The 27181-nt window shown below is 53.1% G+C and overlaps 2 protein-coding genes across 10 annotated transcripts in view; one reads left to right on the top strand and one right to left on the bottom strand.

Annotated features, from left to right (window-relative positions):
• The window catches only part of afap1 (actin filament associated protein 1), a 56660-nt gene extending 41303 nt beyond the window's left edge, over positions 1 to 15357 (top strand). For 3 of the 4 annotated variants that reach the window (XM_018730336.2, XM_018730335.2, XM_018730337.2), the window contains exons 4-18: positions 1392 to 1500; positions 1710 to 1921; positions 2042 to 2221; positions 5410 to 5502; positions 5852 to 5927; positions 8502 to 8651; positions 9621 to 9832; positions 10288 to 10433; positions 11153 to 11270; positions 11524 to 11784; positions 12200 to 12311; positions 12939 to 13103; positions 13233 to 13423; positions 13509 to 13673; positions 13762 to 15357. In XM_018730336.2, the coding sequence (XP_018585852.2) occupies positions 1392 to 1500; positions 1710 to 1921; positions 2042 to 2221; positions 5410 to 5502; positions 5852 to 5927; positions 8502 to 8651; positions 9621 to 9832; positions 10288 to 10433; positions 11153 to 11270; positions 11524 to 11784; positions 12200 to 12311; positions 12939 to 13103; positions 13233 to 13423; positions 13509 to 13673; positions 13762 to 13788 (2217 nt within the window). In that variant the 3' untranslated portion in view covers positions 13789 to 15357. The remainder of the gene's footprint in view (positions 1 to 1391; positions 1501 to 1709; positions 1922 to 2041; positions 2222 to 5409; positions 5503 to 5851; positions 5928 to 8501; positions 8652 to 9620; positions 9833 to 10287; positions 10434 to 11152; positions 11271 to 11523; positions 11785 to 12199; positions 12312 to 12938; positions 13104 to 13232; positions 13424 to 13508; positions 13674 to 13761) is intronic. The other variant, XM_018730338.2, reaches the window with a different exon arrangement.
• A 782-nt stretch (positions 15358 to 16139) lies between these two features.
• Positions 16140 to 27181, bottom strand: part of sorcs2 (sortilin-related VPS10 domain containing receptor 2) — a 120489-nt gene continuing 109447 nt past the window's right edge. For all 6 annotated transcript variants that reach the window (XM_029247589.1, XM_029247613.1, XM_029247662.1 and 3 more), the window contains 13 exons: positions 26285 to 26405; positions 25956 to 26089; positions 25030 to 25158; positions 24403 to 24574; positions 24022 to 24208; positions 23528 to 23661; positions 23062 to 23185; positions 22810 to 22922; positions 22473 to 22595; positions 22043 to 22142; positions 21587 to 21689; positions 20253 to 20398; positions 16140 to 19044 (listed from right to left, as the gene is read on the bottom strand). In XM_029247589.1, the coding sequence (XP_029103422.1) occupies positions 18980 to 19044; positions 20253 to 20398; positions 21587 to 21689; positions 22043 to 22142; positions 22473 to 22595; positions 22810 to 22922; positions 23062 to 23185; positions 23528 to 23661; positions 24022 to 24208; positions 24403 to 24574; positions 25030 to 25158; positions 25956 to 26089; positions 26285 to 26405 (1651 nt within the window). In that variant the 3' untranslated portion in view covers positions 16140 to 18979. The remainder of the gene's footprint in view (positions 19045 to 20252; positions 20399 to 21586; positions 21690 to 22042; positions 22143 to 22472; positions 22596 to 22809; positions 22923 to 23061; positions 23186 to 23527; positions 23662 to 24021; positions 24209 to 24402; positions 24575 to 25029; positions 25159 to 25955; positions 26090 to 26284; positions 26406 to 27181) is intronic.

Here is a 27181-nt window from a genome sequence, read left to right as displayed (position 1 = left end):
TGGAGGCCGATGAGGTAGGGCTCTGCTGCAGTGTTGGGTGGTTGGGGTCTCGTCCGTCATGGAGGTTTTTTGCTTTGGCTCCCCGTCCACCTGTGTTGGATCCAGGAATCCAGATGTCGCGAGGAGGAAAGTGTCCACAGCACTGCGCTGTTGTGCCTTTTGCTCTTTCAAATGACCTCTCCTGATGTGGCTCCCCTAAGTCACTTCCGCAGGCAGCCGCTGCAGGGGAGGGGAGGGGAGGGGAGGGGGGCTGGGCACCAAAAGGAATGATAAACCTCGATACGGAAATGACTTCTCTGAGTCTTTCTTTATGAATCGCAGCACAAGTCCCATTGCCATAGTGACAGTGACGCATCTACGGCCGTGGACCCCCCCCGGACCTGCTCTGGACCTGTGTAACAGGGAGGGGTTGCCCTCACGTAGAAGTGCGAAAATGACACACAGAACCGACACGCGTCACAGCGGAATGTGCCGATCTGAGCATTTGGCCCAAAAGTGTGATTAAATAGTTTATTAAATGGAGAGAAATGTTGGGCGTTGTTCTTGTTCAGAGCGACTGGCTCCCCCAGTGTGTTCCCCTCCACGTGGTTTCTGTAAGCTCTCACGTGAGTGGAGTCGGCTGGAGACAGGTGCTCATTATTGGATGTGTAGGGTTTCCTTTTGATGGCTGAACTCTCACTTGTGTCTGTCCTCCAGGCTCCTGAACCATCCGGCTGCAGCCAAATGATTGCGTCACTTTATTTATTCGCTTACTTGAGTAGAGCGGCTCAGTCGCGCACTGCGCTACAAGAGCAGTAAGTGGAGGGGCTGTTTTTTCCCGTACTTTCAGACCTGTGTGGTGCCCGCTCTGCGAAATACTCTTAGTTCCCAAGGCCTAGTTATCTTCCAGAGCCCAAACGGACCGGTCCTGTGACCAGGCTCCTTGCCGGCCAGCCGGCCGCTACAGGCACCATTTCCGTACGTCTTAAAGCAGAACGCTTCCAGAATGTTCCCCAGCTGACATCAGCTGTTCCGCTGAGGTAACTGGACTCATCATCACAGTGTCACTGTAATATTTACAGAATGTTGCATGCGCATATATCTTATTAATTTAGCACACTGTTCTCCGTAGTGGCTATTTCATGTTGCGTAACTTGGAGTGTGTGTGTGTGTGTGTGTGCGCGCGCGCGCGCGCACCCATGGGAGGGGATGTTCAGGAGTGCTGGGACTCTGGGGACGAGAGCCGATGTCCTCTGGGTCAGCTGCAGGGCGCTCTGTACGTCCCCTGTTACTGTTGGGGGTCCTTCTCGGGACAGCGAGCAGAACTCACAGCACTGTGCGTCACCATGGTAACGTCAGAGCAATGTCGGGGAAACATTAAACGTTGAAAATACGTGCTTTGTTCCCTATAGCCTCGAGATGACGGGCCACCCCCCCTGCCCAGCTCCTCGCTACCGGAGGGGTACTACGAGGAGGCCGTCCCACTGAGTCCTGGAAAAGCCCCAGAATACATCACTTCCCGTGAGTGTCTCTTTAAGGAGGAGTGACACAAAGCTACTGTCTTGTGTATGGAAAAAGTGTTTATGTTTGCATTAATTTAGCTGAGGCTGTTCTCCAAAGCATCTTGCACTGATTTACCCATTTATATGGCAAGGTAGTTTTACTCGAGCGATTCAGGCTAAGTACTTTGATTCTACTGCCCTAACTGCTATGCCCCTTGCTGCCCTTAGACTATGACTCCGATGCCATGAGCAGCTCCTATGAGTCGTACGATGAGGAAGAGGAGGACGGCAAGGGGCAGAAGATGCGGCACCAGTGGCCATCGGAAGAGGCGTCCATGGACCTGGTGAAGGATGCTCGCATCTGTGCCTTCCTGCTGCGCAAGAAGCGTTTTGGCCAGTGGGCCAAGCTGCTGTGCGTCATCAAGGACAACAGGCTGCTGGTAAGAGCACGGAGAGCACAGTGACAGGAAGTTGGAGCAGCGTCGCTCCTGGCAGGGCAAATGTGCAGCGAAAGGTCCTGCTTACCCACGAGACCCATAAGTGTCTCCTCTGGTTCCCAGTGCTATAAGTCGTCCAAGGACCAGACACCCCAGATGGACCTGCTGCTCTCCGACTGCAGCATCACTCACGTACCCAAAGACGGCAAGAAGAAGAGGCACGAGCTGAAGATCGTCCACCAGGGGGCAGACGCTCTTGTGTTGGCAGTGCAGAGCAAGGAGCAGGCCGAGGAGTGGCTCAAGGTACCGTCGCCCTCCAGTTGGCTCTGCCGTCTGGACGCAACTTTGCCTTGGCCACAGTCACGCGACACACACTTGCTGAATGGTTACGGTGTTTGGGAGAGGCTCAAACGACATGGTTGAAAGACAACCACCTGTGCTCAATTGTCACCGTGTCGTAGTCTTTCCCCAGCAGTGGTCTCAATGTCCCGCGTCTCTTTGCGTTCCGTCCATGGGTTGTGCTCTTGGCATTTTTAAGAATGCCTAAATACCTGCTGACTGCTGTCGACCTATGGCTGCTGAACTTAACAAGTAAAGGAGGGTGGTGAGCTTTGGGAAAAGCCTCTGGAGAATGCTGCAGTTTGCTCTTTTTCATGTTTTTCTTCATGTTTGTTCCATCACGTTGGGAAGAGCTCCGCCCTCTCAAACGTTGCACTGTGTAAATGCTCCCTTGGCGGCTCCTCGCACAGCTCTGTCCTGCAAGGGCCACTGGCCACGTTTGCTTTCTCAAGACCCCTGGTTTAGGAGGCTCCACCCATTTGTCGACTTCCGCAACTTGTGTATTTGCGCAGCCCGTGTGCTCCCAGGTATAACTTCTCCAGTGTAAATCAATAAATGAATCCCAATTGCAATGGAGTCGGCAAAGTGCAGAGTGGGCTGAAGCAGCTACAGTTGTCGAGGGTGGAGGTAAAAAATCATATTTAGTCAGGTGCCTTTATACTGAACACATTGCAACAATAAACGATGGTGAGGGGGGAAGACCTCTTCCGAAGAGCATTTTTCTTTCTCCCAATCAGGGTACCGGTTACAGCTGGTCTGCATTTACAGCACATGTGTTTCCAGTGCATCATTAAACCGTACAGTACACACACACCACACAGTGTGAGGCCTCGGGCCAAAAGATAGTGTGTTTCCACTTGGTTTCTAGGGCTGTAACGCTCCCTTTTCTGTCCCTCGTTGGGGCCGAGGAGATGCCTTCCAATAAGTGGGGTCGAGGGGGTTGTGCTCACACTGAAGTTGTTGTAAATGATGACTAAACAAAAGGTGTTGGGCATCACAAGAGCACTCAGCTCTCACACACTGTTTTTACTGTGATTTACTTCTATCCTCCTTTCTCTCTCCTGCCATGTTGTTACTGATAGTTCTGCTGTCTTCCTCTTGTTACTCTCTCTCCCTGTGTTCTCGCCACCCTTGGCCTCCTACCATCGCTCAGCCTGGCTGGCTCTCCTTCCTCTACATGGGACTGGCGCTTCCTCTTCCTTCTCCTCATTCCTCTCGCTGTGGGTGGCTCAGCTTCCCCAGGCTCGCCGTCCTGGCTTGGTGAGACCCACGGAGGTGCCGCCCATTTCAACACGCTTTGCGCAAAGTGGTCGCTATTGCCTGAGTGTGTGTGTGTTGCAGCTGCTTCCTGTCTCGTCTTCTCTGTCTCCCGTGCTGAGCTGCCATTGGCTGTTGGCACTGTGTCTTTAGGAGTCATTGTCACTTAATACAGGTCACTGAGGGTCCAGTCCAAGTGTGTCCATCTTCCATAGTGTGTTGGACCTCAGTGTACCTGCCACTGCTTTGTCACCCATCAGCAGAAATGACTGTGTCAGTAGTTATCATTGATGACAATAATCCTTGCAAGTGAGCAAGAGGTGAGACACTAACTTCACTGAGGTGTGTGTGTGTGTACGCGTGCATCTCTGTGTATTTAACTCTGAGTTTTATGTTCCTTTTGGGTGAGAGGACCTGTGTGCTGAATCGGACAGACAGCTCTCTGACTACAGATTTTACTCTAATTTTACTGCACAAATGGTACCCAGGTGAATGTAATGTAAAAGAACGTTTCCATTAAAGTGGACATTCCTCTGTGAAATGGAGTGTGTAAATGCTGTGGAGGCACTTAGCTTGCTTGTGTGCTGCAAAATGTCAGGTTCTGCTTGTGGCATAGATGTACGATGGAACACATCTCACATTTTTTTACATTGTTTATACTGTGTTGTTCAGGCTTTTTGAAGGTGCCTCTAAGTCGAAGGGTTTTCACCATCTTCCTTACGCTTACATTTACACTTTGCATTTATTTATTTATCAGATGCTTTTCTCCAAAGTGACTTCCAATGAACTCCATGTAGTGTTATCAGCCCACACACCTTATTCACCAAGGTGGCTTACACTGCTAGATACACTACTTACAGTGGGTCACTCATCCATACATCAGTGGAACACTCTCTCTGTGTCACTTACATACTATGGGTGAACCTGAACAGCATGTCTTCAGACTGTGGGAGGAAACTAGAGCACCCAGAGGAAACTCATGCAGACACAGGGAGAACATGCAAACTCCACCAGACTGAGCAGGGATCGAACCCATGTCCTCTCACACCACCCAGGCGCTGTGAGACAGCAGTGGTACTTGCTGTGCCACCGTTCCGCCCACTTCTGCCCAGTGATAGAGTAAAATCTCACGCAGCCCCCAACTTGAACCCTCAGTTACACACCCTTTTGTGCTACATGTCTGGAGTGACTGCAGGGGGACCTTGAGCACAGAGCAGACTGGGGATGTGTGACTGTGACATGGGGTGACGGGTCCTTGCATGAGAGCGAGGGTGAATCCACGATGTTGCTGAGCTCTGGTTCGTACCAAAACTCGTGGTGGTGTGAGCCAAGCCGCAGAGCAGCGCTCTCTCATTTCCCAGCGAGGCCGATTAGGTGTGACGAAGGCCAAAACCGCGAGGTTGCAGTCCACGGCAACGCTCAGACGACCTCTGTGTCCTCGCTGTTACTTCATCTTGGTCTTGGCCCATGTTGGGGGTGGCTGGACGTGCTGTCCGTGCATCACCTTTTGTGTCCCTGCACCACATGCTGTGTATGAGTTCCATGCCTCTCTCATCCTGCCTGCGTTCCGCCTCTCAGCCCGCTCACCAATGGCGCCCTTTTCTCCGAGCCTCTGCACACATCCCGCCTGCTGGACACGACCCGGTGGGTTTTTATCGTGGCACTAAGGACTAAGATGGCGCGCCAGAACAATCCGGAAGCAGCAGCGCTCTGTCTCGCGAGAACAGCAGCTGTTTTACGTAAATCTAGTTGTGGTGGGAGCGTCGCTCGCTGTGCTTGGACCCCAGACCCTGGTCACCAGCACTGAGCTGCACAGGGTGACTTATGAGAGTAATGATAAACCTCCCCCAACTGATGAACCTTTTTTTTTTTTTTTTTTTCTTTTTTTTTTGCAGGTTATGAAGGAGGTCTGCAACAATGGCAGTGGAGCCACTGATTCAGACGGCGTGGGCTCTGGCTCTCCGGTTCACAAACCCGAGCTAGAGAAGGTAAGCGAGTCCATGGTACACGCCAGCGGCCTGCAGTGGTGCTGCGCTGTGTTAGCCGTTGTTTCTGCAAACTCATCGCGATTGGAAAAACAAAAAATCTAATGAGACTAAGAGGATTTAAGCTGCGTTCATTCATCGCCGCCATGTCCTGCTGAACATGTCCAGTGTCATGTCCTACCTCTAAATCATAACCCTAACCTATCTGTGTACCCTCTAGCTGGTCTTTCTAGAAGCTGCTGCAGTACTCATCTGGAGGTGTGTGTGTGTGTGTGTGTGTGTGAGAGAGAGAGTGAGTAAGTGAGTGAGAGAACAAGATGGCCTTAACCGTGTGGTCTGTTGACCCTTCCAGAAGCTGTCCTGTGACAGGCCGAGCTCAGATGGCGAGTGGAACCTTGACAGTGTGGTCACGGACAGCAAGGACCAAGGTAAAACACGGCTGTGTGTGGAAGGGTGTAATACTGGGGAAGGCCTTTGGGGTCGGGAACACTGGACCTGGCATTGGTCATTCATCTCCTGACCAGGAAGTCGCTTGAAGGTGAAACGTCCACTGCTTTGTGTTCATGGTGTGGTTGTGCCTACATTCCGGAAGGTGACGGTGTGCACCGTTTCTTTGGCACTGCTCTTATTTCGATACACGTTCTCTGACCACTGAGTGTTCAGTCCTGAAGCGACTTGCCAACACAACGTAATTGAGACGCTTAGAGCTTAGCGATGAACTGGGAGCCTTTTTGGCTTATGGCCTTCTGTTCACATTCCTGGGAAGACACACTGAGTGGCTGTGCTGTTTGTGGGTGAATGTGTGGTGAGAACGGCGTGCCGCTCAGGGCTTGTGGAGGCAGTACCATGTGACTGATTGAGGATTTGGATTGATGCTGCAGTAATTGTTTGAGTCTGAAAAAGTGCCAGAGCGAAACAAAGGGGCATCGCTGCAACCCACCCACCCACCCCACCATCCCCGAATTGGTCCTGTGCTGGGGTTGGGGTTCGGTTTGCTGGGCTGGAAGCACTGCTCTCAGCGCTCAGGAATTCGGAGTCGTCCTTGCTCTCGTTGTGAAATGTGTAAAGCGAGTCATCCCAACTACGGTAAATTCCAGGCCTGCACAGCTTGCAGAGTAAACAGCGGCACGTCCCTCTGTGAGTGATGCCTTCTGTTTCGTGGCCTTTTTTATTGTTCCCGAATGTCTAAGGACTGTTTGTTCCTCAAATACGTTCACATTTTACAGTTGCAGGATTAAAAGTCAAAGCTGCTGGGGTCAAACGGTCAGAAAAGCATCCAGGACAGCTGTTTTGGCCCTTCAGACAGATGTTACCAAGCAGAAAGAGCAAGTGACAATAAAGAAAAGTCAGTGGTGTGTGTGTGTGTGTGTGTGTGTGTGTGTGTGTGTGTGTGTGTGAGTGTGTGTGAGAGCAGCTCCAAACCTGATTTAAAGTCCTTCTCTGCAGTTTTTTTCCCCCCTTTCTGTTCTTTAACATAACTTTTAGCACGATGAAATGTAAGAATTGGTTTATACACCTGTCTTACTTTATTTACAGATAAATATTTAAAGAACACACTCAACTTCTTTCCCCTGAATTTTTATCTTCCTTTGATGAGAGAGAGAGTTAATACTGATAGTATCTGATCTGAATCTGTTTTGGAAATTCATACTCATATAAGGGTGAAGTTAGTGGTGAAATCCTTGGTAATGATGTCAGGCAGCATAACAGTACCGTCTCCACCCTCAGTAATCGTGAATCCATACAGTGTTGCTACACTCTTATTCTACTGGCATTCCTGTGTCTCTTTGCACTGTGTGTGTATGAAGAAACACTCTTTTTGTACAAAAACATACATTTGTTCAGTTGTTCTGTGGAGGCTGGACAGGAGGAACCCTAAGGATACCTGCCCCCTGCAGGACGGGAGCTGATCTGCGCCAGTGGCCCAGGACGGCTGTCAGTGCCTCTCACCTCAGTCAGTGCTGTGCTCCATGGCCAAATGGGGCTCAGCTACTGGGCAGAGACATGTCCGTTGGTGGGCCTGGTGCTTGGCGTCTTCCATGGGATCCTTCTCTAATTATGCCGACACATTCTTTCCGCTGCTGGTAACTATGCCGATTCGGCGGAATTAAATTAGCGAGATCGTAGATTTTCCCTTTCTAAAAAAATAAACCTTGTCGAGCAGTTAAGTGTTTCTACATGTGTGCGTCTGGTTTCTTGCATTCGCCTGGGCAGCGGGAGAGCAGAAGAGCGGTTACTTTGGCTTGTTAAAGCGGCAGGCGGTGGCAGGGTGAGGCGCCATCACTCTGCCTGCTCCTTCGCAGGACCCACGGCTTCTCGAAGCCCATTGCTGCCTTCAACTCGGAGTCGAGTGGGAGGAGGCGAGCCTCAGCGCCAGCAGACGGGTCCCACTTTCTCGCAGGGGACCTGGACCCAGTCACGGGGGTGGAATGGATGCTGTGGGCCTGTGTCTGCTGTGCCTTCACTACACTGCATGTATGTAGATCCAGGTGGAATTCACACACTTCCTGCCCCCCCTTGGCTGTATGCGGCAGCTGTTGATGGATGCTACCACAGGGACAAAATGAAGTTCCACCCTGTGCGCTGGCCGAGGTTCGAGTGGCCGTGTTGCTCCATCAGCTCTCGCGGAAGGCAGGCACTCTTTGGCCCCCTTTGTCCTGGCACCACACTGATTCACCTGCGTGTCACCGAGCAACAGGTCGCCTAGGAAACAGGATGCTTGAGATGCTCGCCTGGAGAGCACTTTCTGACCTTCCAGGAGAGGGAGAACAAGTTTGGAATCCATTTAGCTGTTGGACCCTAGTTTCCTTCTTTCCTTTCTCTTTCATCCATGGCGGTGACAGGACTGGCTTGTGTACCACTGTTATTTCAGTGTAAAGCTGAATTCTGGGAATGCTGCTGCTGCTGCTGAACAGGTGTTCTGCTAAACAGCTCCAGTGCCAGTAGGTCGTATATTAGTGCCCGGAGGTGTGCCTGATGTTCCCTCGTATCTTTGGCTTTAGGCAAAGGAAAGAAGAATGCTAAGGGGGAGCAGAAGAGCACTGTGGGTAAGGTGACCGGCAAGAAGATCACAAAAATCATTGGCCTCGGCAAGAAGAAGCCATCCACAGATGAGCAGACATCCTCGGCGGAGGAAGACGTTCCCACTTGTGGTAAGAAGTGGTGGGGAGGAGGTTTAAACCACATGGTGCTGCTCCTCTCCGACTCTACAGCTTACAAACAACTGAGAGCAGAAGTCTGTTCAGAAGCCACTTTGTCAGAAACTCTAGACACTGAAACCTCTAAATCACAACCTATTACTGCTTAATAATGCCCACATCCCTCAATTTATTTGCAAGTTAGCTTCTCTTACACTGCTTTTTAATGTATTCTTATTATTTTGTCATTTAAATTGGAAGGATTCCATAAATGACTGAAATTTTAAACGTCTCCTCCACAAACTCTTATTCACTCCTCAATGTTGACAGACCCATGGTATTTGTGCACAGTTTGTCCCAGTGGTAACTTGTACTACATTAGACACAAGCTCTAAACACCGTGGACGTGAGTTAGCATAAGGTAGTGCCACACTTATTTGTCTGTCTGGTCTCCACTGCCATGTGTCCTTTCCACAACTGTAGATGAGAGAAACAAATATTTATATGTGGACATCACACACCACTGTTGGTGCAGAACCTTTGAGCAAGGTGCTCACCCTGACTTTACTCCAGTAAAAAATACCCACATGTACAAATGAGTGAAATAAGTGAAAAGGGTCAAATAAATGAATATCTAGTTCCTTTATGATGTCAGCTAGTCAAAAATCACATTAGACCAGTAAATGTTTCTGTGAATTCATAAGCAATGCTTTATACCAGTTTGGGTATATTTCGAAGCACCTTTAAAAACTTGGCACCAGTGGACAACTTGGGAGGTTTTTTTTTTTTTTTATGAAATAACGTATTTTAATTTAAAAACAATTTTAAGGGTCAAATGTTTTTTTTTTTAAAAAAATGGTTAGATGCATTGTTTCCCTCTGCTGAAGCGTAGCACAGTGGAAAAAGCTGTAGTGGTGCCTCTTGTGATTGGACGCTCCAAGCGCCACGCCAGTTCTCATTGGCTCGCTCTGTGCTGATTGACAGGCTACCTGAACGTGCTGTCTAACAACCGGTGGCGGGAGCGCTGGTGCCGCCTGAAAGACAACCAACTTGTGCTGCACAAGGACCGCGCTGATCTCAAGACCCACATGGCCTCCCTACCCTTGCGAGGTTGCGAAGTCATCCCAGGGCTCGACTCGAAGCACCCGTTCGCTTTCCGCCTGCTGCGCAACGCTCAGGAGGTGGCTGTGCTCGAGGTACCTGCCCCTTCGGTCTACCGAGGCCTAAAACGGTGCCGAAACCCAGGACCCTCCAGAAAGAAGAAAATAAGGATATACAACACTGTCGGGGGTTATTTTCTCAACATCAGACAACGATGTGTATCTTGTCCTGTCCTCTCCTGCCGCAGCTGCACGTCACACGGCGTCATACGGTTTCCTGTATGGACCCACAGAGCACTGTGACACTGCAACACAGTGGACTTTTGGTCCATGATTTTTGACCTCGTCCCCTAACGCTCTCTCGCAGTGCACTGTGGTCCAGCCCTGTGGGTCCTGTGGTCGCCACTCAAGTGAAGTTTGTTTCTCGATCCGTTTCCTCTTGTCCTTCACTCTTTCTCTTTTTTTCTCCTTTGCTCTTTCTGCTCCTGTTCCTCACCACCTTTGTCAGTAACATGCCTTTCCCTCTTCCTTTCTTCTGCATTGTGCCTCAGGCCTCATCCTCAGAGGACATGGGTCGCTGGCTGGGGGTTCTGCTTGCAGAGACGGGCTCCACCACGGACCCCGCGGCGCTGCACTACGACTACATCGACGTGGAGACGACAGCCAACGTCATCCAGCTGGCCAAGCAGTCCTTCTGGTGAGTCCCTGGTAGCAGGGTACGAAACCTGTTTTGCATGCAGTGTCAGTGTTGCTGCTGTTTTTGAAACACACACACACACGGTGAAAGGCCCATCATCCAGACATGCGTAATACATTTTGATTTGAGGATGTCTGTCCATGGAGTTGCCTTCTCGATCATCTCGTCCTCCTCGGTGAGGGCTGAAGGTTACAGCTGACACAGGTGGACAGGAACGCAACCCAGCTAGGGGGTGTTGCTGAGCTGAGACTCGATGCCCACTGCTGTTCTCACACCTTTCACAAGATAGTGTACAGGCAGTCTGTTTCCCAGAGCAAACAAGTACCCTGTGTCAGAGCACTAATGTCCCTGGGACTCAAGAACGAGTCAGCTAGAGGGGGCGCTGCTCACACTGAAGGCCCCACGAAAGGACCCCTAGAGGGGGTTTGTTTAGTGCCTGTGTGGTGAGACCCATCTGTAGGGCCCCAGTCTTCCTGAATGGGAGGAATGTGATATGTGCATCATTCTGGTGTTGTGTGTGGAAGCAGATGTCGCACACTGGAACACACTGAGCAGAGAGTGGTGGCATTTATGGGTCCCCTGCTGTCCACCACACTCAGTATGTTTTTGGTTTCTTTCACCATGTCTCTGTGGCATCTCGTGAACCTGTGCTCTCCATCTGCAAATGTCTGTGTCACATGCATGTGTGAGTGTGAACTCCTGCTCTGTGTGTGTGCCAGCTTCACTAGCAAGCGCGCCGTGTCGCCCAACCCCTACCTGGACAACCCTGTAAATGGCTACGCCTGTCCTTCAGGAGTGGCGCTGCATTATGACGATGTGCCCTGCATCAATGGGACGGTAAGCAGGAACCACGAAGGGCCTTGTCTCAGCACACGTCTCGCACATCCTGATGTTTGTGTGTCCTGAGATGACCAGCATATGTGTTTTTCTCTGCTTGTCCCGCCCCCCCCCCCCCCCGCTCGCTCGCTAACAGTCATCTCTCCCCACAAAACCTCTCGTGTTCTGACCTGCTCTCTTTCTCTAACACTCATCTGCTTCTCCACATTTGTTCTGCCTCTCTCCTGCTGTCCCACCGCGGACGTGCATGGAGGACCCCAACGGTGTGTACTCCACCCCTGCTGCTGAGTGCCACCTTCTCTACGAGAACGAGGGCCTTTATGAGAACTCGCCATTGCCGAAACTCGCAGTTCACTATTCCCCAAAGGCGGGCCGGCCTGTTGCCTCTGGCGCCCACTACAAAACCCCGGTGTCTAGCAGAGCACTGTCCTCTGTCCCACCGTCCTCCTCCTCTTCCTCCTCCTCATCCCGTGTCACTAACACTGCTTCGGCCGGACGCAGCACACCTGCTCAGGTGACTAACAGTGTACCGCTTTGCTAATGTGCAGCTCTCACTGTGTGTGTAGTGTTAACACAATGTCTGTGTGTGTGTCTGTGACACACACACATCTACAGGCATGTTTCACACAGCCCCTGACCTCTCTCAGAAATGCATTTCCAGTATTTATTTAGCAGATGGTTTTCTCTAAAGCAACTTCCAATGAACTCTGTGTAGTTTTATTGTAGTTTTAAGGTATATATAAATACCTTATTGGTGTCTGATAGTGTGGTTCACAGCCTGACTAATTATTAATGTTCTCTGTCATGATTCGTTAGAAGAGTATAGTTTGAAAAAAATTCAGAGAGGTAATCTGTCTCTCTCTCTATCTCACACACACACACACACACATATATATATATACACGCTGCATTCCCTCTCCATTGAGCAGCTGAAGGGGAAGAAGGCGCTCACCACGAACGGAACAGGGTCCAAGCAGAAGCTGGAGAAGAACCAGCCGAAGAAGGTGAACGGAGCCCCACCTGTGAGACGCAATGACTCCAGTAAGAACTCGGCAGAACCAGCACTGCTTTTGCTAGAGAGCAGGAGTGACTGTACTCGGCGTCTGTCTGTCTGTCTGTCTGTCTGTCTGTCTGTCTGTCTGTCTGTGCGTGCACGCGCACATGCGTGCAGGTTCTCCCCCGAGCAGAAACCAGTGCTTTACGGAATTCATTCTTCATATTTTTCATTATCATTTTTAAAATGAGCAAGTAATGCTGAAAAGGCACAGACATGATGTCTCGGTCCACTATCCAATTTCCTCTGCCGCCAATGGCTTTCTAGGAAAAAGTGGCCGCACAAAAAATGTGGAACATGCTGGAATGTGTAATTATAGCTCTTGCAGAAGCAGACATGTGGCGTGAAGGCCGCCAGCCTGGGCTGTTGTCTCCACAGCTGCACTTTCTGGATGTTTTAGAAAGAGATGAGAAAACGTGTCACTTCTTTCTCCTGAGGACTCCCTTGTTTTCTTTACTCCACCGTCCCACTGTAGTACCTTTTCAGCCTTTCAAAAGGGCCACATGTGAAGACAAGTCTCTGATTCTGTCTGCATGCAAACTTGAGCTCTGTGGAGCTCCAACTTCCTGCCTTCAGCACCCCTCCTTTGCACCCCTCTAACCCCCGACCTGAAGGCACGGAGCAGTACAAGTACGGGAAGAACCGGGTGGAGGCCGACGCCAAAAGGCTGCAGGCCAAGGAAGATGAGCTGATGAAGAAGAAACAGGAGGTTCGCAACCGGCTCACCCAGCTGAAGAAGGAGAAGAAAGAGCTGCGTGCTGCATTGGAGGCCAGCACGGGTAAGGGAGGCGGGGCTTGGCTGAGGGAGGTGGGGCTCAGGCCACAGTCATTACCGAGGACACTTTGGCGGCCCACAGCGAGAGGCTGCCAGATGATTGTGAGGTCATCTCCCACGGTTCCCCATGCAGGCAAGCGCTCTCAGGCCTCCCTGGCAGACAGGCTGAAGAAGGTGGAGGACGAGTGCAAGCTGAAGGAGGACGAGAGGGTCAACTTGGAGCTGGAGCTAATCGAGGTCAAGGAGAGCCTGAAGAAGGCTTTGAACGGCGGCGTCACTCTGGGGCTCACGATCGAACCGAAGCCCGGCACTTCCAGTCCCCAGGTGACTGTTTGGCCTGTAATGTCGTGTTAATAGTAGTGTGCCGTGTGTGCCGTGTTGTGATGTCACGTGTTGCATCCCACTGCAGTCACCGTCGTTGCTGCGGCGCACCGTGGACAACTCTCCCGTGTCCAGCTGTGACACGAGCGACACGGACACCTGCTCTCTCCCGGTGAACAGCGCCTCTCTCCTGCGGAGGCAGTCGTCTCAGAAGGCCCCGCCCCTCCGCGGTCACGTACTCCAGAAGGCCAAGGTACGCTCTTGTTATGGTCGTCGCAACTACTTGTCTACTTGTAGAAAATGCCACCGGTTAACACTGGTTCTCCTCCTTTCTTGTACAGGAGTGGGAGATGAAAAGCGGCACATAGACCTGATGGGCGGCGTACAACCCAGCTTCTGTGTACATATATTTATGTGAACATTCCTTCGTACGGATGGTGAAGAGGAGCCCAGCATGTAGACGAGTGGCTGTTGTGTCGCGTCATATATCCAGGGCACAGAAACCGCTACTTTTTCTTACTGTGTGAACCGCAGTGTACCGTGCTGTGCCGCTGTGTGCCGGTGGTGTCACCTTTGTCCACAGGGTCTCTCTCCATAGGGTTTAACACAGTTACAAATGGAGGCTTTGATGCTCTTCTGGTTTTTAATACCTTAAAAACACAGTATTTATTTGTAAATGTTTAATGAAATACTAGCTTCCTCTTTATTTATATTAATATTTAAAGCTTTAGCAGTTTGGTAGATGGCGCCTCCCTGAACACATGGCTCGTGTGTCGAGGGATGTGTACTTAGCTCGTCGTTTCTCATCTAGTGCATTCCACTGAAACAACTTGCCCTTGGCGGAGGCTCAATGTCCGGCAAGCGTCGAGCCGCAGAGCGCCGCCAGTTGTTGGGTTGGGTCCTCTTTTCCATGGCCCCGTGTTAATGCCGGACCACAGAACTCCGTTCTAGGCCCTCGTGTCTGGACTGGGCTTCGACACTTCTGGATTCTACTCTCCGGTGTGGGCGGCCCGAGTTCACAGGGTGTGTTTTTACCACCTGTGGTGCCAGGTGCTGGTTGGACCCGGTTAGGGACGTGCAGTACAGCTGACAGGCTGGAGGAACCAGCCACTCGGAACCCAAGTGGTGTGGTGAAGCCGAGGTGCTTTAATCGCTGCGCTGCTGAACGCTGCACTTGTACACAGTTCTGGGCCCATTGGGACTCCATGGATACACTGTGGATCACACCAGTACTGTAGAAACACAAGAAGACCAGTGCATATGTGTATGCATGTGCATGCTTTACAAAATGTGTGTGTGTGTGTGTTCAGTGTTCGGAGATCAGTGTTACTCTACATCAGTGCTTCTCCACCCTGTTCCTGGAGACCAGCTGTTGACATTTTTCCTTCATTAATTTAGTCGTCGTATCACTGCATTTTCAAAATCCTGAACGTGTAACAAAAGTGTGTGGGGGCGGGGACTCTGGATTGTAGAGCTGTTGGGAAAGGAAAGGCTTACAGTGCAGTGCGCTGTGCGAGTGCTTTCACTGCAGCGCGACTCGCTGCCCAACGTCGAGCCCATAAGATACGTGTGTGTGGAGAGCTCCAGACGAGCGTGGTTCCCACTCACCCAAATAAGTTCTTTCTTACAAATGAACTTTTTAGGTGGAGAAGATTGCGTTCGGGCTCCGCCTCCCTCTTGCGCCCAGCACACAGGCCGGTATCTGGGGAGCAGTGGGTTCGACACAAAGAGCACTGGGTCAGCTCCCCTTTGCCACACGCATCTCTGGGGGGGTGGGGCACTAATGTGGAAATATGTGAACGTGAAGTGTAAATAGGTATGGGGAAAACAGCAGTGTTTGTTTGGCACCTTAAATGTGTTTCTGTCCCGTGTGCTAGTCTGACACACACCGACTCGGTGGACACGAGTTGTACATCAAATAAACTTTTTATGTCGAGTGCAGAGTGTCACTTTCTCTTTCCTCTCTCATGACAACAGCTGGTACAGCAGTAGGACCTGCAAGCTGAAGGTTATTGGTTCAAACCCCTTAAACACTCTTGCCATTAGGACCTACTGTACAGTAAAAAGTACCCTGTTTACATGAATGAATGAATGAGCACTTTGTTTTTAGCTTTCATTCAAAGTAACATTTACCACCTGCTCGCTGGTTGGTACCCCACCCCCCTTGTTCGGTCTCTGACAGCAGTGGTCCTGTTTGTTGTTGGACTTTTGTTTACTCTCAGCTCTGTGTGGCTTTGGAGGAAAAACATCTGCCAAATCCATGCAATGATAAGTTTTACAGTCCCATAAATTCATCTAGTTATGCAGCTTGATATTTATGGAAACACTGCGCGTGACATGCTGGTCTCATACTGGTCCCAGGGGTATGACAGAATTTCCAGGCAGGAATCGGAGTGCATATTGCTCTGTGTGTGTGTGTGTGTGTGTGTGTGTGTGTGTGTGTGTGTGTGTGTGTGTGTGTGTGTTCCGTTGATGAAGGGTTGGAGTTCTCCGAGAATGAAGAGCGGAGAAGATTGCCACCTCCTGGCCAACCTGGGGCTTTCATCTGCTGGTGGTCATTCTGAGGACAATGACAATGTCCACAACAGTATGGGAATGGAGAGAAACTCGTTAGTCAATAACTTCCTCCCAGTGCATCACAGTCTCTCTCTCTCTCACATGCACGCACGCACAAAGGGCAGTTTGCGGTACGAGACACTTCAGAAGATGACCACACTAGTTTTACTCAAGGACGTTTAGTCTTTATTGATGGGATCATGAGGGCTGAGAACAAACTCATAACAGTTATGATTGCAGTTAATCTGGTTATGTGAGCTATGCTTTGAGTAGTGAAACACTGAAAAGGTGAACCGTGCACGGTTGGGTTCTCTCTCTCTCTCTCTCTCTCTCTCTCTCTCACACACACACACACTTTGTGTCGACAGTGAGTCTCCTGCACAGGTAGGGCTTCGTATTGCCTGGAGAAGCCGAGCAGACGGCACACGGGTCTCACGGGAGGGCGTCACAAACGAGGAGCAACTATATACAGCGTGGCGGCCCGGTTGGCTGTCGTGGGTTCGAGCGAGTGAGTGGCGACGCCCCCACGAGGCCCACGGTGAGTGCAGAGGTTCTTAAGGCGGCCGTAGGAACACCCGGGTGCGAGTGGATGAACCGTGCTGCTCCTGACTTCCTAGGTCAGAGCTGGGGGGGAGCACCCCCACCCCCCACGGTGCACAAATCATTGAAACAACTCCTTTAAGAGCTTTGTGGCCCTGAATGGCTCTGCTGCGGTGCATCGTCCTCTGCGTATACACACACACTCCCTCACACCTTCCTCTGCGTGTATAGCAAACAGGCTCAGAAGGACACTCATCCTGGGGCAAATACCTACAGCAGCCGCCCCCCCCGTCCCAGGGCACAAGAGGACACCACAGACTAGCTTGAAGGCTCCTGGATCCACAGTCAGGTATCCAGTGCACCCCCTGCTGACACTGTTACAGCGATCAGTGCAATTCTCTGCATGTTGCTGTGACCACTGATTGGGATCGGGGCCCTTTTCTCCAGCTGTGGGACGTGGTGCTCGGATGAGTTGGACACCTGACTGGACACCTGATGGGACACCTCACGTGAGAGTCGCTGAACTGGAGTCCAGCACCTGATCTTGACTGAAAACACAGAGGAAATGCCCTGCTCTCAAACCGACGGCTAACGGAGCTCTGCTTCCTGTGTCCGGCTCCTTGTCCCGCTGTTGGGGACGGCACCCCCGCCCCCCGTGGACCACATCGGTGCCGGCGTTCGAACTTCTGACAGGTTCCTGACCGACCGCTCGGAGAGTCCGGTGTCGCCATCGCAAATCATACTTGAAACAAACGCGGACAGAACGGGGACGGAGGACCCAAACGGCTCAGTGCATCGTGGTTCGTGGAAAGTGCTGGAAAGTGACGGCGGGTGCCGGACAGGGGTGCAAATTTGGTATTAAGGTGAATAACTATTTACACGTTTCCTTCTGTATGTACAAATCAAACTAAAGGGGAAGTCCACACATTTCGGGGCCTAATATAGGCGCTGGGGCCACACGGGCGACCGTCGTCCTCCTGCACTGCGACTCGGCCTTCTGGGGAAACACGGGTTCGACTGTTCTGGTTTCACGGACGTGTGTGCTATAAATTTTTATATTATATTAAAAAAAAAAAAAAACAAGGGACACGATGGCTGAGGCATCGTGGGAGGAGAGGAAACGGGGCCACGCCGGGTCCTCTCCGCTGAACACGCTGAAGGACGTTTCGCTACGATCGTTTCATAACATAAATAAAAGGAAACACAAACGGTTTGTATAAAAGGTAGAAAACGACTCGTTCAGAGCCCAGCGCCTCACGCCATTACTGCTTGTGTGGTTACAGTTCATGGTGAGAAGGTTGTACCGGTGGCCCGTGTGCTCACGCCCCCCTTGGCACCGAGGGGGGCCCGGGGGCTCCGCTGGGGTGAGACAAGGGTGCTGAGCTCTTGCATGGACGCGCGCGGGACACCCCCCCGGCAGAAACGTGACCAGTATTTACACACGTGTTGTATTGCTTGACCGTTTACTTCCCTTTTTGGCGTCCACCTCCCGCGGTTTCCAAGCGGTAAATAAGAGGCGGTTCGGGTCCCTCGCGCGTTCGTCGTCGCGTGTTGCCGTTCGCTCCAGCGGCCCGTCGGGTCCCCGGCTCTGGAACGCCGACGCCACTGCAAGAGCGAGCACCGCGAGGGTGCGTGCGCTTCCCCAGTGACGGCGTGAGCCACGGCTGCTGGCTCACGCCGCACTTGGCTCAGGTTCAGAAAGACGGTCTTTCGCACGCAGGCCCACGGGCGGAAAGAGGACCGTTTCACCAAGGAGCTGCAGAGCTCCTTTCTGGGCTCCTGCTCTGGTTTTACAGACGGGGACGATCGCCAGGCCTTTCTGAACCGGGTCAGGCTGACAAAGCCAGTAGTTTAAGGCTCCCTTGTACGACCCTCCGAGAAGCTTCCGTTGAACTGCAGAACCACACCGGGTGGGGAAAAAGTGAGACGCCAAAGGGAGGAACAGACCGTGGCACACGAGTGAGAGCAGAAGCGGAAGAGGAGAGCGCACGCGTTCCGCCGTCCCTTTGACTCTCTTCGGCTCTCCTCGTTGCCGTGGTCTCGCGGAAGAGCAGCCGCAGGGACAGGGGCCAGAGCAACACGGGGCAGGAGGAGGGAGGAGCTTCAGTCGAGGCGGTGGACACTGGGCCGGTCAGACAGTTCAGGTGACGTTCCCACCGGGTGCGGCCGCCGACGTCGCCGCAGGTCGGCGGAGGCCAGTGGGAGCACAGCGAGTGAGGCCAGGGCGTGGAATACAGAAGCAGAAAGGTGGAGTCCCCGCCGCCGCTGGAGGTCTCATCTCGGAGCAGAGAAAAGGATACAGGGAGACGAAAGAGAGGGAAGCGGTTCGCCGCCGCGGTTCTGTGGGGTTATCGACAGGTCGGGGTCCCTCTTCCTCCGCTGGTGTCGGGACAAGACTGGTGTAACATCAGACAGCAGGCAGAGTCCGTGCTCTTCGGCTCCCGAGCGCTCGGCCGGCACCCATCAGCTGGTCAGGTAGCTGTGCAGTTCTCTCGAGGTGATGCTCAGGACGACTCCCGAGTGGTTACCTGCACAGGGAAGGAGCACGAGTGAACCAGCGACTCTCCGTGGATCTGCAACCCCCTTTAGTGTCCCGGTGGCTCTCGCCTTTCTGACATCTACCTGTGTGCCTCCTTATCCATTCACCTACAGTACTGTGAAGGAGCATTTGTCCCAAATTTCCAATTTTCTCTCATTTCCTAGACTTTTTGGTATTAAATTTGATCACATCTCTTGGTGACACCACTGTTTTTGTCATGTCCTAGGTGTGGAACCTGTGAAACTGCATCATAGGTGGGGAAAAGTAACTGCGATCAGTAACTTGTTACATTCAATAAGTGGTTCCATCACCTTTAGCCGCAACGACTGCAACTAAACTCTTCCTGAAGCTGTTGACCAGGGTCTCACATCACTGTGGAGGAACTCTATCCCAGTGCTCCACACTGAACTGCTTCAGCTAAGCAGCATCTGCACGTTTTTCACCGTGAACATCTCAATGGGATTCAGGTCAGGACTTTGACCAGGTTGTTCCATTTTTTTCAGCCGTTCTGATGTTGTCATCCCTGTATGTTCGGGATTAATATCTCGCCGTAGGACACAGCCGAGCTTCCGCTTCAACACACGGACCGATGGCCTTACCTTCTCCTTCAGTCCTTTCTGATACGGAGAGGAATTCCAGGTCCCTTCAGTGACAGCAAGGTGTCCAGGTCCCGTGGCAGCGAACCTCCCCCACACATGACACTACCACCACCACCACCACCGCCACGCTGGAGTGTTTGTCACAGTTAAAGTAATAGAAAATGATGTTGGACAGGGCTGCTCCAAACCAGACCTGACTCTATTCGAGCAGCCAATTCTAATTATCCCTTAACTGGGCACATTAAAGTTCCCGTTTCACACCTGTCATTGTACATTTCACTGTGTTCCACACCAAAGAAAAAGACAAAAACAACACTGGTGTCAGTGTTTTTCTCAGGCTCCACCCACACTCTAGTAGAAGTGATGAGAAGATATGACTGAATTCAATGTGAAAAAGAGGAAGAGACTTGGAAATTACTTTTTCATCACAGCTCTGTGCTAAAGTATCTATGCAAGATGTACGTCGCTTTGGAGAAAATCATGTGCTAAATGAATGAATGTATGAGCTCCTCCACGGAACGCCCGTGTTACTTTGCCGGCGCTGCAGTGCAGCTACTGGTGACCAGAGGAAACCACACGTGGCTCCAGCTCCTGTTACCGAGGGTCTGCGAGTCGAGGTCGTCGTCAATGAACTCCTCTCCTTGGATGATGTTTTGCGTGTCCTCGCTGTGGTTCACCGGGCTCGTCATCTCCTGCTCCTTCTCGTTGTGCATCTGGGCGTAGACGTTCCTCCCCGGGAGCTTCCTGCCACGCGACGGAGACGAAGCCGGTTCAGATGGACGCCGAGTGACCGACGTGGGCGGTGTGTCAAAATGCAGACGGACCGAAATTCCACGTGACCTTTGGCCTCCCTTCGCTTCTCTTTCACTACAAGTTTCAACCACCTGAGACTTAAATTCTCACATGGAAACACAACAGTGCCTCTGAAAACGGAGTGCCGGAGCAGAGAGGAGGAGCACGAGCAAAGAACGCCTTTCGCCAGACTCTTGTTTATTATTATTATTATTATTATTTTTATCATCATCTTATGTAGGGGACCCTTCACCGCTCGCTGTTCCACACTTTCTTTTCGATGTTCCTTCAAGTACAGAAGCAGAGCAGGGCTGTTAACGGGTACAAACAGGGCAGCTACTTGAGCAACATTCATAAATCAGTATTAACTATTCGGAATAATGTAAAGCCGCATTTATTTTGGGTTTTATATTTTAACAACTACTGTTTAAAACAATTCTCTCCAAAAGCAATTTACGGTGTCGCCTACCCATTTATACAGCTGGGTAGTTTTACTGCAGCACTTTAGGGTAAATACGTTTCTCGAGGGGACAACAGCCGGAGAGGGGATTCAAACCCGTGACCTTCCCATCCCAAGGCAGCACCTCTAACCCAAACCCTACAAGTGCTACCAGCTGCTCTACTTCGTTTCACAGTGGCACCATCGTGGAACTCATGAAATAAGACGTTGAAAGTGGAAACTTCGAACGTGAGCATTTACACACACACACACACATTTTCAGAACCGCTTGTCCCATACGGGGTCACGGGGAACCGGAGCCTACCCGGGAACACAGGGGCGTAAGGCCGGAGGGGGAGGGGACACACCCAGGATGGGACGCCAGTCCGTCGCAAGGCACCCCAAGCGGGACTTGAACCCCAGACCCACCGGACAGCAGGACTGTGGTCCAACCCACTGCGCCACCGCACCCCCACGTGAGCATTTAATGAGTGTAAAATGCTGTAAACGTCACTAAGCGTTTGTTCGCCGGACAACTTTGCGGAGTGAAAAACGTCCAAAGAGAACTTTGAAAAGGTCTAAAAAAGCAGAGATTTTCCGTTGCGTGACGATTCAGCCGAGAGCAGCAGCAGCAGGGCGACACTGAACTGTTTCTCTCTGTGGGAGAGAACGCTGAACTGCGCTTACACTGCAGCACTGACCTCTTGAACTTGTAGAGGACAAAGGCCCCGCTGACCACCAGGCCGATGACGAGGACGACCACGAGGGCCCAAACTCCCGGTCCAGCCACGGCGGCCCGAGACCCTGCAACACGGCACAGTTGAGCATTGAGACGCCAGCGGGCGGCGTGCGCGCGCGAGCGTCCCGTCGCACCGCTCCTCCCGTCATGTCTGAGGAAAGACGCGAATCGAAGGTGAGCTGTGACTCCACACGGGTGTGAGCGATGACGTCCGTTTCGTTTCGGTGCTTCGTGGCCGAAGATTTTTTTACGTCACAGATTTCGGCAAAAGGACGTCCGCGCCGCCGCGCTCTCCGACGGTGTCCGAAACGAGTCCATGGGACCCATCGGCCGCGGGACGCCGACAGCCCCGCTTGCTGCCCGAGAGTCCGCCCGTCCCCTCCTGTCCCGCGGCTCCGGAACGCGTGGAACCGCTTACCTGCGTCGGGCTCAGCGAGGGTCACCCGCACCACCAAGCCGCCCCTGACGACGAAGGTGACGTTGCTCTCGCCGAACGCCTGCTTGATGGAGGAGACGCGCTGGAAAACACGGGAGAACACAGGGTCCGCAGGGGACGACTGAGGCTCCGCCTCCCAGGGCAACGTGGCGTCTTTGTCCTCATCGGCATCGCATCGTGTCTCCGTCACATTTTACATAGAGCCCCTTCAAGCGACTGCTGTCGCGTCACATCGCCCCCTACAGGCCGTCATGTGAAACACTCTTGTCCCTCCGGTGGCGCGCAGTACTCAAACCATAGCAGTACTCAAACAGTAACAGTACCCAAGGCGCAGCAGTACTCTAACGGTACTTTAACAGTACTCTAACTCTTGACTACTTGGTTGTCCCCGCGCTGCCGGACGACGCGCTACCTTGTCCACAAACACGCTCCTCCTGGCCGTCTTGCTCTCGGCTGGCAGGACGTACAGGTCCGCTGTGGTCGGCAGGCCTGGTTTTACCATGGTAACGAGCGACTCCTGAGGAATACCTGTAATCTGGGCACAAAGGGGTCCGTTGCTGCGCTGGAACGTCTCCTCGGCAGAACCTCTTCGCCAAGTGGGACCCAGATTGAAGTTATTTACTTGTAAACAACTTTTAATGACATAAAAAACTAATTACTAATGCAGATTGAGTGACAAACGCTGTACCGTCTTCCCCCGGCGGTTCATGGTCGGTTGTCTTTTTCCTCTTGGCACAAGTGAAGTTTACCTTGGCGAGGATCTTGGTGACCACCTGTCCCACGTCGTCCCTCCACTCGGGGATGTTGGGGTTGAAGAGGTCCAGGTTCCTGCTGAAGCTCAGGGGGACGACCTGGAACTGATCTAAACGACAGGAGCGCTGCCGGTCGGAGCATCGAACCCGGAGCCCGGAGCCCGGCGCCCACGTCGCCGACTCCGTGCCCGTCCGGGAAGGTAAAACCAGGTAAAACGGGCAGTGCCTAAAAAGCCGGGTTTGACCTACCGAACACGCGGACGCTTCTGGTGTCCTGGACCACGGAGCGACCGTTGGACGCCTGGACGGTGACCGACACCTGGCCCGTCTCGGGAAACCTGGCGACGATGCTGCTCTCCAAGGACAGGGTGGGCTGGACACAGGTGGACGTCACACGTTAACGGTCACGGACACGCGAGACGCGGCGGCTTCGTCGGCGGCGACACCGAGGGAGGCCATCTCAGCGGATGCCGCAGAGCGCGACACCGCGGCCGTCCCACCGTCAGCCCTGGTCCGGCGCGGTCCGTGTCACGGAAACGAGCCGCCGAACACTGCGGGCGTCGCTCGGTACAAGCGCACACCTTGCCTCCACAAGAGCTGTTTTATCAAAGAGGTTCAGGGCGTCAGCTTTTACGCAGGTTTTGCACGTTTCTCCCTGCAGGGGGCCTGCTAGTTAGGGGACAGGGGACAGGGGACAAGGACAGCGGTTTGGCACCTGCAGGTTGTCCCCGATCCACCAGTAGAAGACGGTCAGGTTGGTGGCAGCAGGCAGCACCACAGCGGTCAGGTTCACCTTCTGGTTCCTGCCGGCGATGGGAACCACTTCCAGGTGGACCTCCTGCAGAGGGGCTGCGTCCAGCGAGCGAGAGAGACACACACACACACACACACACACACACACAGAACATGTGAACACGCTGTGTCCTCAGTCAAAGAGCAGAAACGTGACATTTGCGTGTCCTTCCAGCAGCGTTTACACGAACACAGTAATTCTGCCGTGATGCCGAAACCCGAGTCCATCCTGTGCACAATTTACTCTACATTAAGGTAAATACTGGAGTAAAGCTTGCGTTTAGCTTCTCTATCCTGCTATTTGCACGGAAGGGAAAAGGAGGTACGCTCGACACGTTCACGATGCACTTATTTCTGTTCGGACACACTTGCGCACGCAGCCCGGCGCAGCCCGGCGCAGCCCGGCGCAGCCCTCACCGTGGACCTGCACATAGACGGTGGCTTCGTCGTGTCCGGCCGCGTTCTCGGCCTTCACCGTCACCCTGTAGACGCCCGGCTTCTCGTAGCGGTGCTGGATGGGCTCGTCCGTCACCGTCAGGTTGCGGTAAATGGCCCGAACGCCGTCCCCCAGGTCCACCTGGTACTTGGTGTTGGTCGTGTCCCCCTGGACACAGGGACGGTCCGGAGCGAGGGTGGGTTGGGGGTTTTACTCCGTTTTACTTCCGCTGCAGTCACATCACGAACTAGGACTGAACTCACTGCTTTATCCAGGGCGACTTACACCGTTTCACCGCAGTAAACTGAGCACGTGTGCGTACACCACAGCCACGCGCACGCACACGCACGCAACGCACACACCTGCTCCTGGTGCACAATAAAGGTGATGTCGTCGCCAGGCGCCACAGACAGCATCTGGCCCTTGATTCCCAGCTGCAGGCCTCTGGGGGGCAGGAGGGGACAGCTGTGCTGCTTGGAGCTCTGCTGCTTGTTGACCCCCCCCTCGCAGACGTTGGACACCACCTTCCTGTAGCTGCGAAGGAGCAGAGAGGACACAGCGCGTCAGAGCGCCCCCCCCGGAGGATGGAGCGGGGCGGTACCAGCGTACACTGGTAGCGTCTCCCCCAAACCCTGCACTTTTCCCTCAACTTTTTCAGCTTTCCTTTCATTGCTCTTTCCTCCCTGTTACACACTATGTGTGTGTGTGTGTGTGTGTGTGTGTGTGTGTGTGTGTGTGTGTGTGTGTGTGTGCGTGTGCGAGACGCTTCGCCCTTCTGTCTCTTCCGTAACCCGAGTCCACAACTGTTCACGTTAGAGATGCTTATTGATAAACTCCAGTTATTAATAAGGTGTCAGGAAACACAGCAGCTCTGGCATAGAAATGTGCTGTGGATCACTGGGACTGCGGGTGTGTGTGTGTGTGTGTGTGTGTGTGTGTGTGTGTGTGTGTGTGTGTGTGTGTGTGTGTGCGTGTGTACCATTTCTCACCCAGTGCTCGACTCGTAGGTGTGGCCCAGGTGGCAGTCCTCGGGGGGCGCGTCGGGGTCGTGCCAGAAGTCGGCGAAGCAGCGGTCTCCCTCCGCCTTGAGGCTGGGGGCACGTTCGAACCCGTAGTCGCTGCGAGGGCAGGGAAACGTCACGCGTGCAGGACACTTTCGCCGAAAGGGGCTCGAGGCGCGCGGTATTTGCGGTACATGTCGGTGGGCTCAGAACACACTAGTACCCGGAAGGCTGCTGGTTCAAGTCCCAGGGGGTCCCGTAGCAGTAATGCTCACAAAGGTGTTTGTTTCCGTGGGGGGTTCGGTGGCGCAGCGGGTCGGACCGGGTCCTGCTCTCCGGCGGGTCTGGGGTTCGAGTCCCGCTTGGGGTGCCTTGCGACAGACTGGCGTCCCACCCTGGGTGTGTCCCCTCCCCCTTCCAGCCTTGCGCCCTGAGTTGCCGGGTTCGGCTCCAGTTCCCCGTGACCCCGTAAGGGACAAGCGGTTCTGAAAATGCGTGTGTGTGTTTGTGTTTGTTTCCTTGTTAAGAGCTCCAGTGAAACACAGAGTCGCCTGCAGGTTCCTTCGGTGAAACGTTTTACGGGGCGCCAAACGCGTCACGAGCATCGGCAACGTTCCCCCGGAGCGGCTGCTTCGGGCCCTGGGTTTACACCCCCCCGCCGTAGCATAGTACCTCCGGGCAGCAGGTGGGGTGGTGGTTAGTGCTACTGCCTCGCGACTTGGAGGTTGTGGGTTTGAATCCCACCTCCTGCTCTAGTGCCTTTCATCAAGATACTTCTACTGAGCGGTAAGAATTACTCTGTTGTGTGAAAGGGTAAATCAGTGCCCGCGCACACACACACACACACACACACAAGAGTTGTTCCACTGCATACCAACGCGGTAAACATGAAAAGGATGTCGCGCTGCCCTCACCAGCCGAAGTCGCGTTCGGTGCACTGACACGGTTTGGCCGTCAGCGCCGACGTGAAGCTCTTGCCCTTGATGCAGAAAGCCGAGTCCTTGCGCCTGCGGTAGCTCCTCTCCTGTCCCATGATGCAACGCTCTCCCTTAGGGCAGAACACACACACACAGTTCATTTGGCTCCTGTGCCCAATAAAGGAGTAAAGGGTGGAGTCACACGGCTCACTGGTCCCACTGCTGCGCTCTGAGTGTGTGTGTGTGTGTCTCTGTGTGCGTGTGTGCGTGTGTGCGTGTGTGCGTGTGTGCGTGTGTGTGTGTGTGTGTGTTCGTGCGCCGCCCACCCGGAGGTCCATGAGCTTCCAGGAGTCGTAGTCGGCCTCGGTGCACTGGCGAGGGAAGGACTGGCGGAAGTCGACCTTCACCAGCTCCCAGTCGGAGCGATAGCTGATGTGGCCGAAGACTCTGCGAGGAAAAATACCGCGGTGAGAGTCCAGCTGAACGCATGTTCCAGGGGGCGTCGTGGCTAATTACGGTGCCTCTGTACGCAGAGCCCCCCCCCTCCCCCCAATATTCCAGCTGGGAACCGAACCCATCGTCACACGCGTCGACCAGCGGGGCTCCAGTCGTCACCGAGCGCTTATTTTAACATCACGTAACACACTTTCAGTCACTAGCAAGAGCAGCAACCTTGTTCAAACACTTCAAAATACAGTGATTTACCCATTTATACTGTGGGGCCTAAGAAGGGTGTGGTGGCGCAGCGGGTTGGACCGGGTCCTGCTCTCCGGTGGGTCTGGGGTTCGAATCCCACTTGGGGTGCCTTGCGATGGACTGGTGCCCCGTCCTGGGTGTGTCCCCTCCCCCTCACGCCCTGTATTGCCAGGTTGGGCTCCGGTTCCCCGTGACCCCGTATAGGGCAAGCGGTTCAGAAGAGGGTGTGTGTGTGTGTGTGTGTGTGTGTGTATATACACTGCAGGGTCATTTTACTGGTGCAATTTAGGGTAAATTAGGGCACCACAGCCGGCAATGGGATTCGAACCTGTCACCTTGGGGGTCCCGCAGCAGCAGCAGCTCTACATGCTACGCTACCAGCTGTCCTATGTACAACCTCTTGTACCTTTACGCTGGTTTTCTGGCAAATCACCGGCAAAAGTTGTTTTTATTTTACTTTTGAAAAGCAAAGTGAGTTTCATTTAGAGGCGAAACGTCGCAGCACTTTGGCCGCAAACGATTCCTCT

This window comes from Scleropages formosus, chromosome 1, assembly GCF_900964775.1.
Source record: "Scleropages formosus chromosome 1, fSclFor1.1, whole genome shotgun sequence".
NCBI lineage: Eukaryota > Metazoa > Chordata > Actinopteri > Osteoglossiformes > Osteoglossidae > Scleropages > Scleropages formosus.
This window is presented reverse-complemented; position numbering and strand designations above follow the sequence as displayed.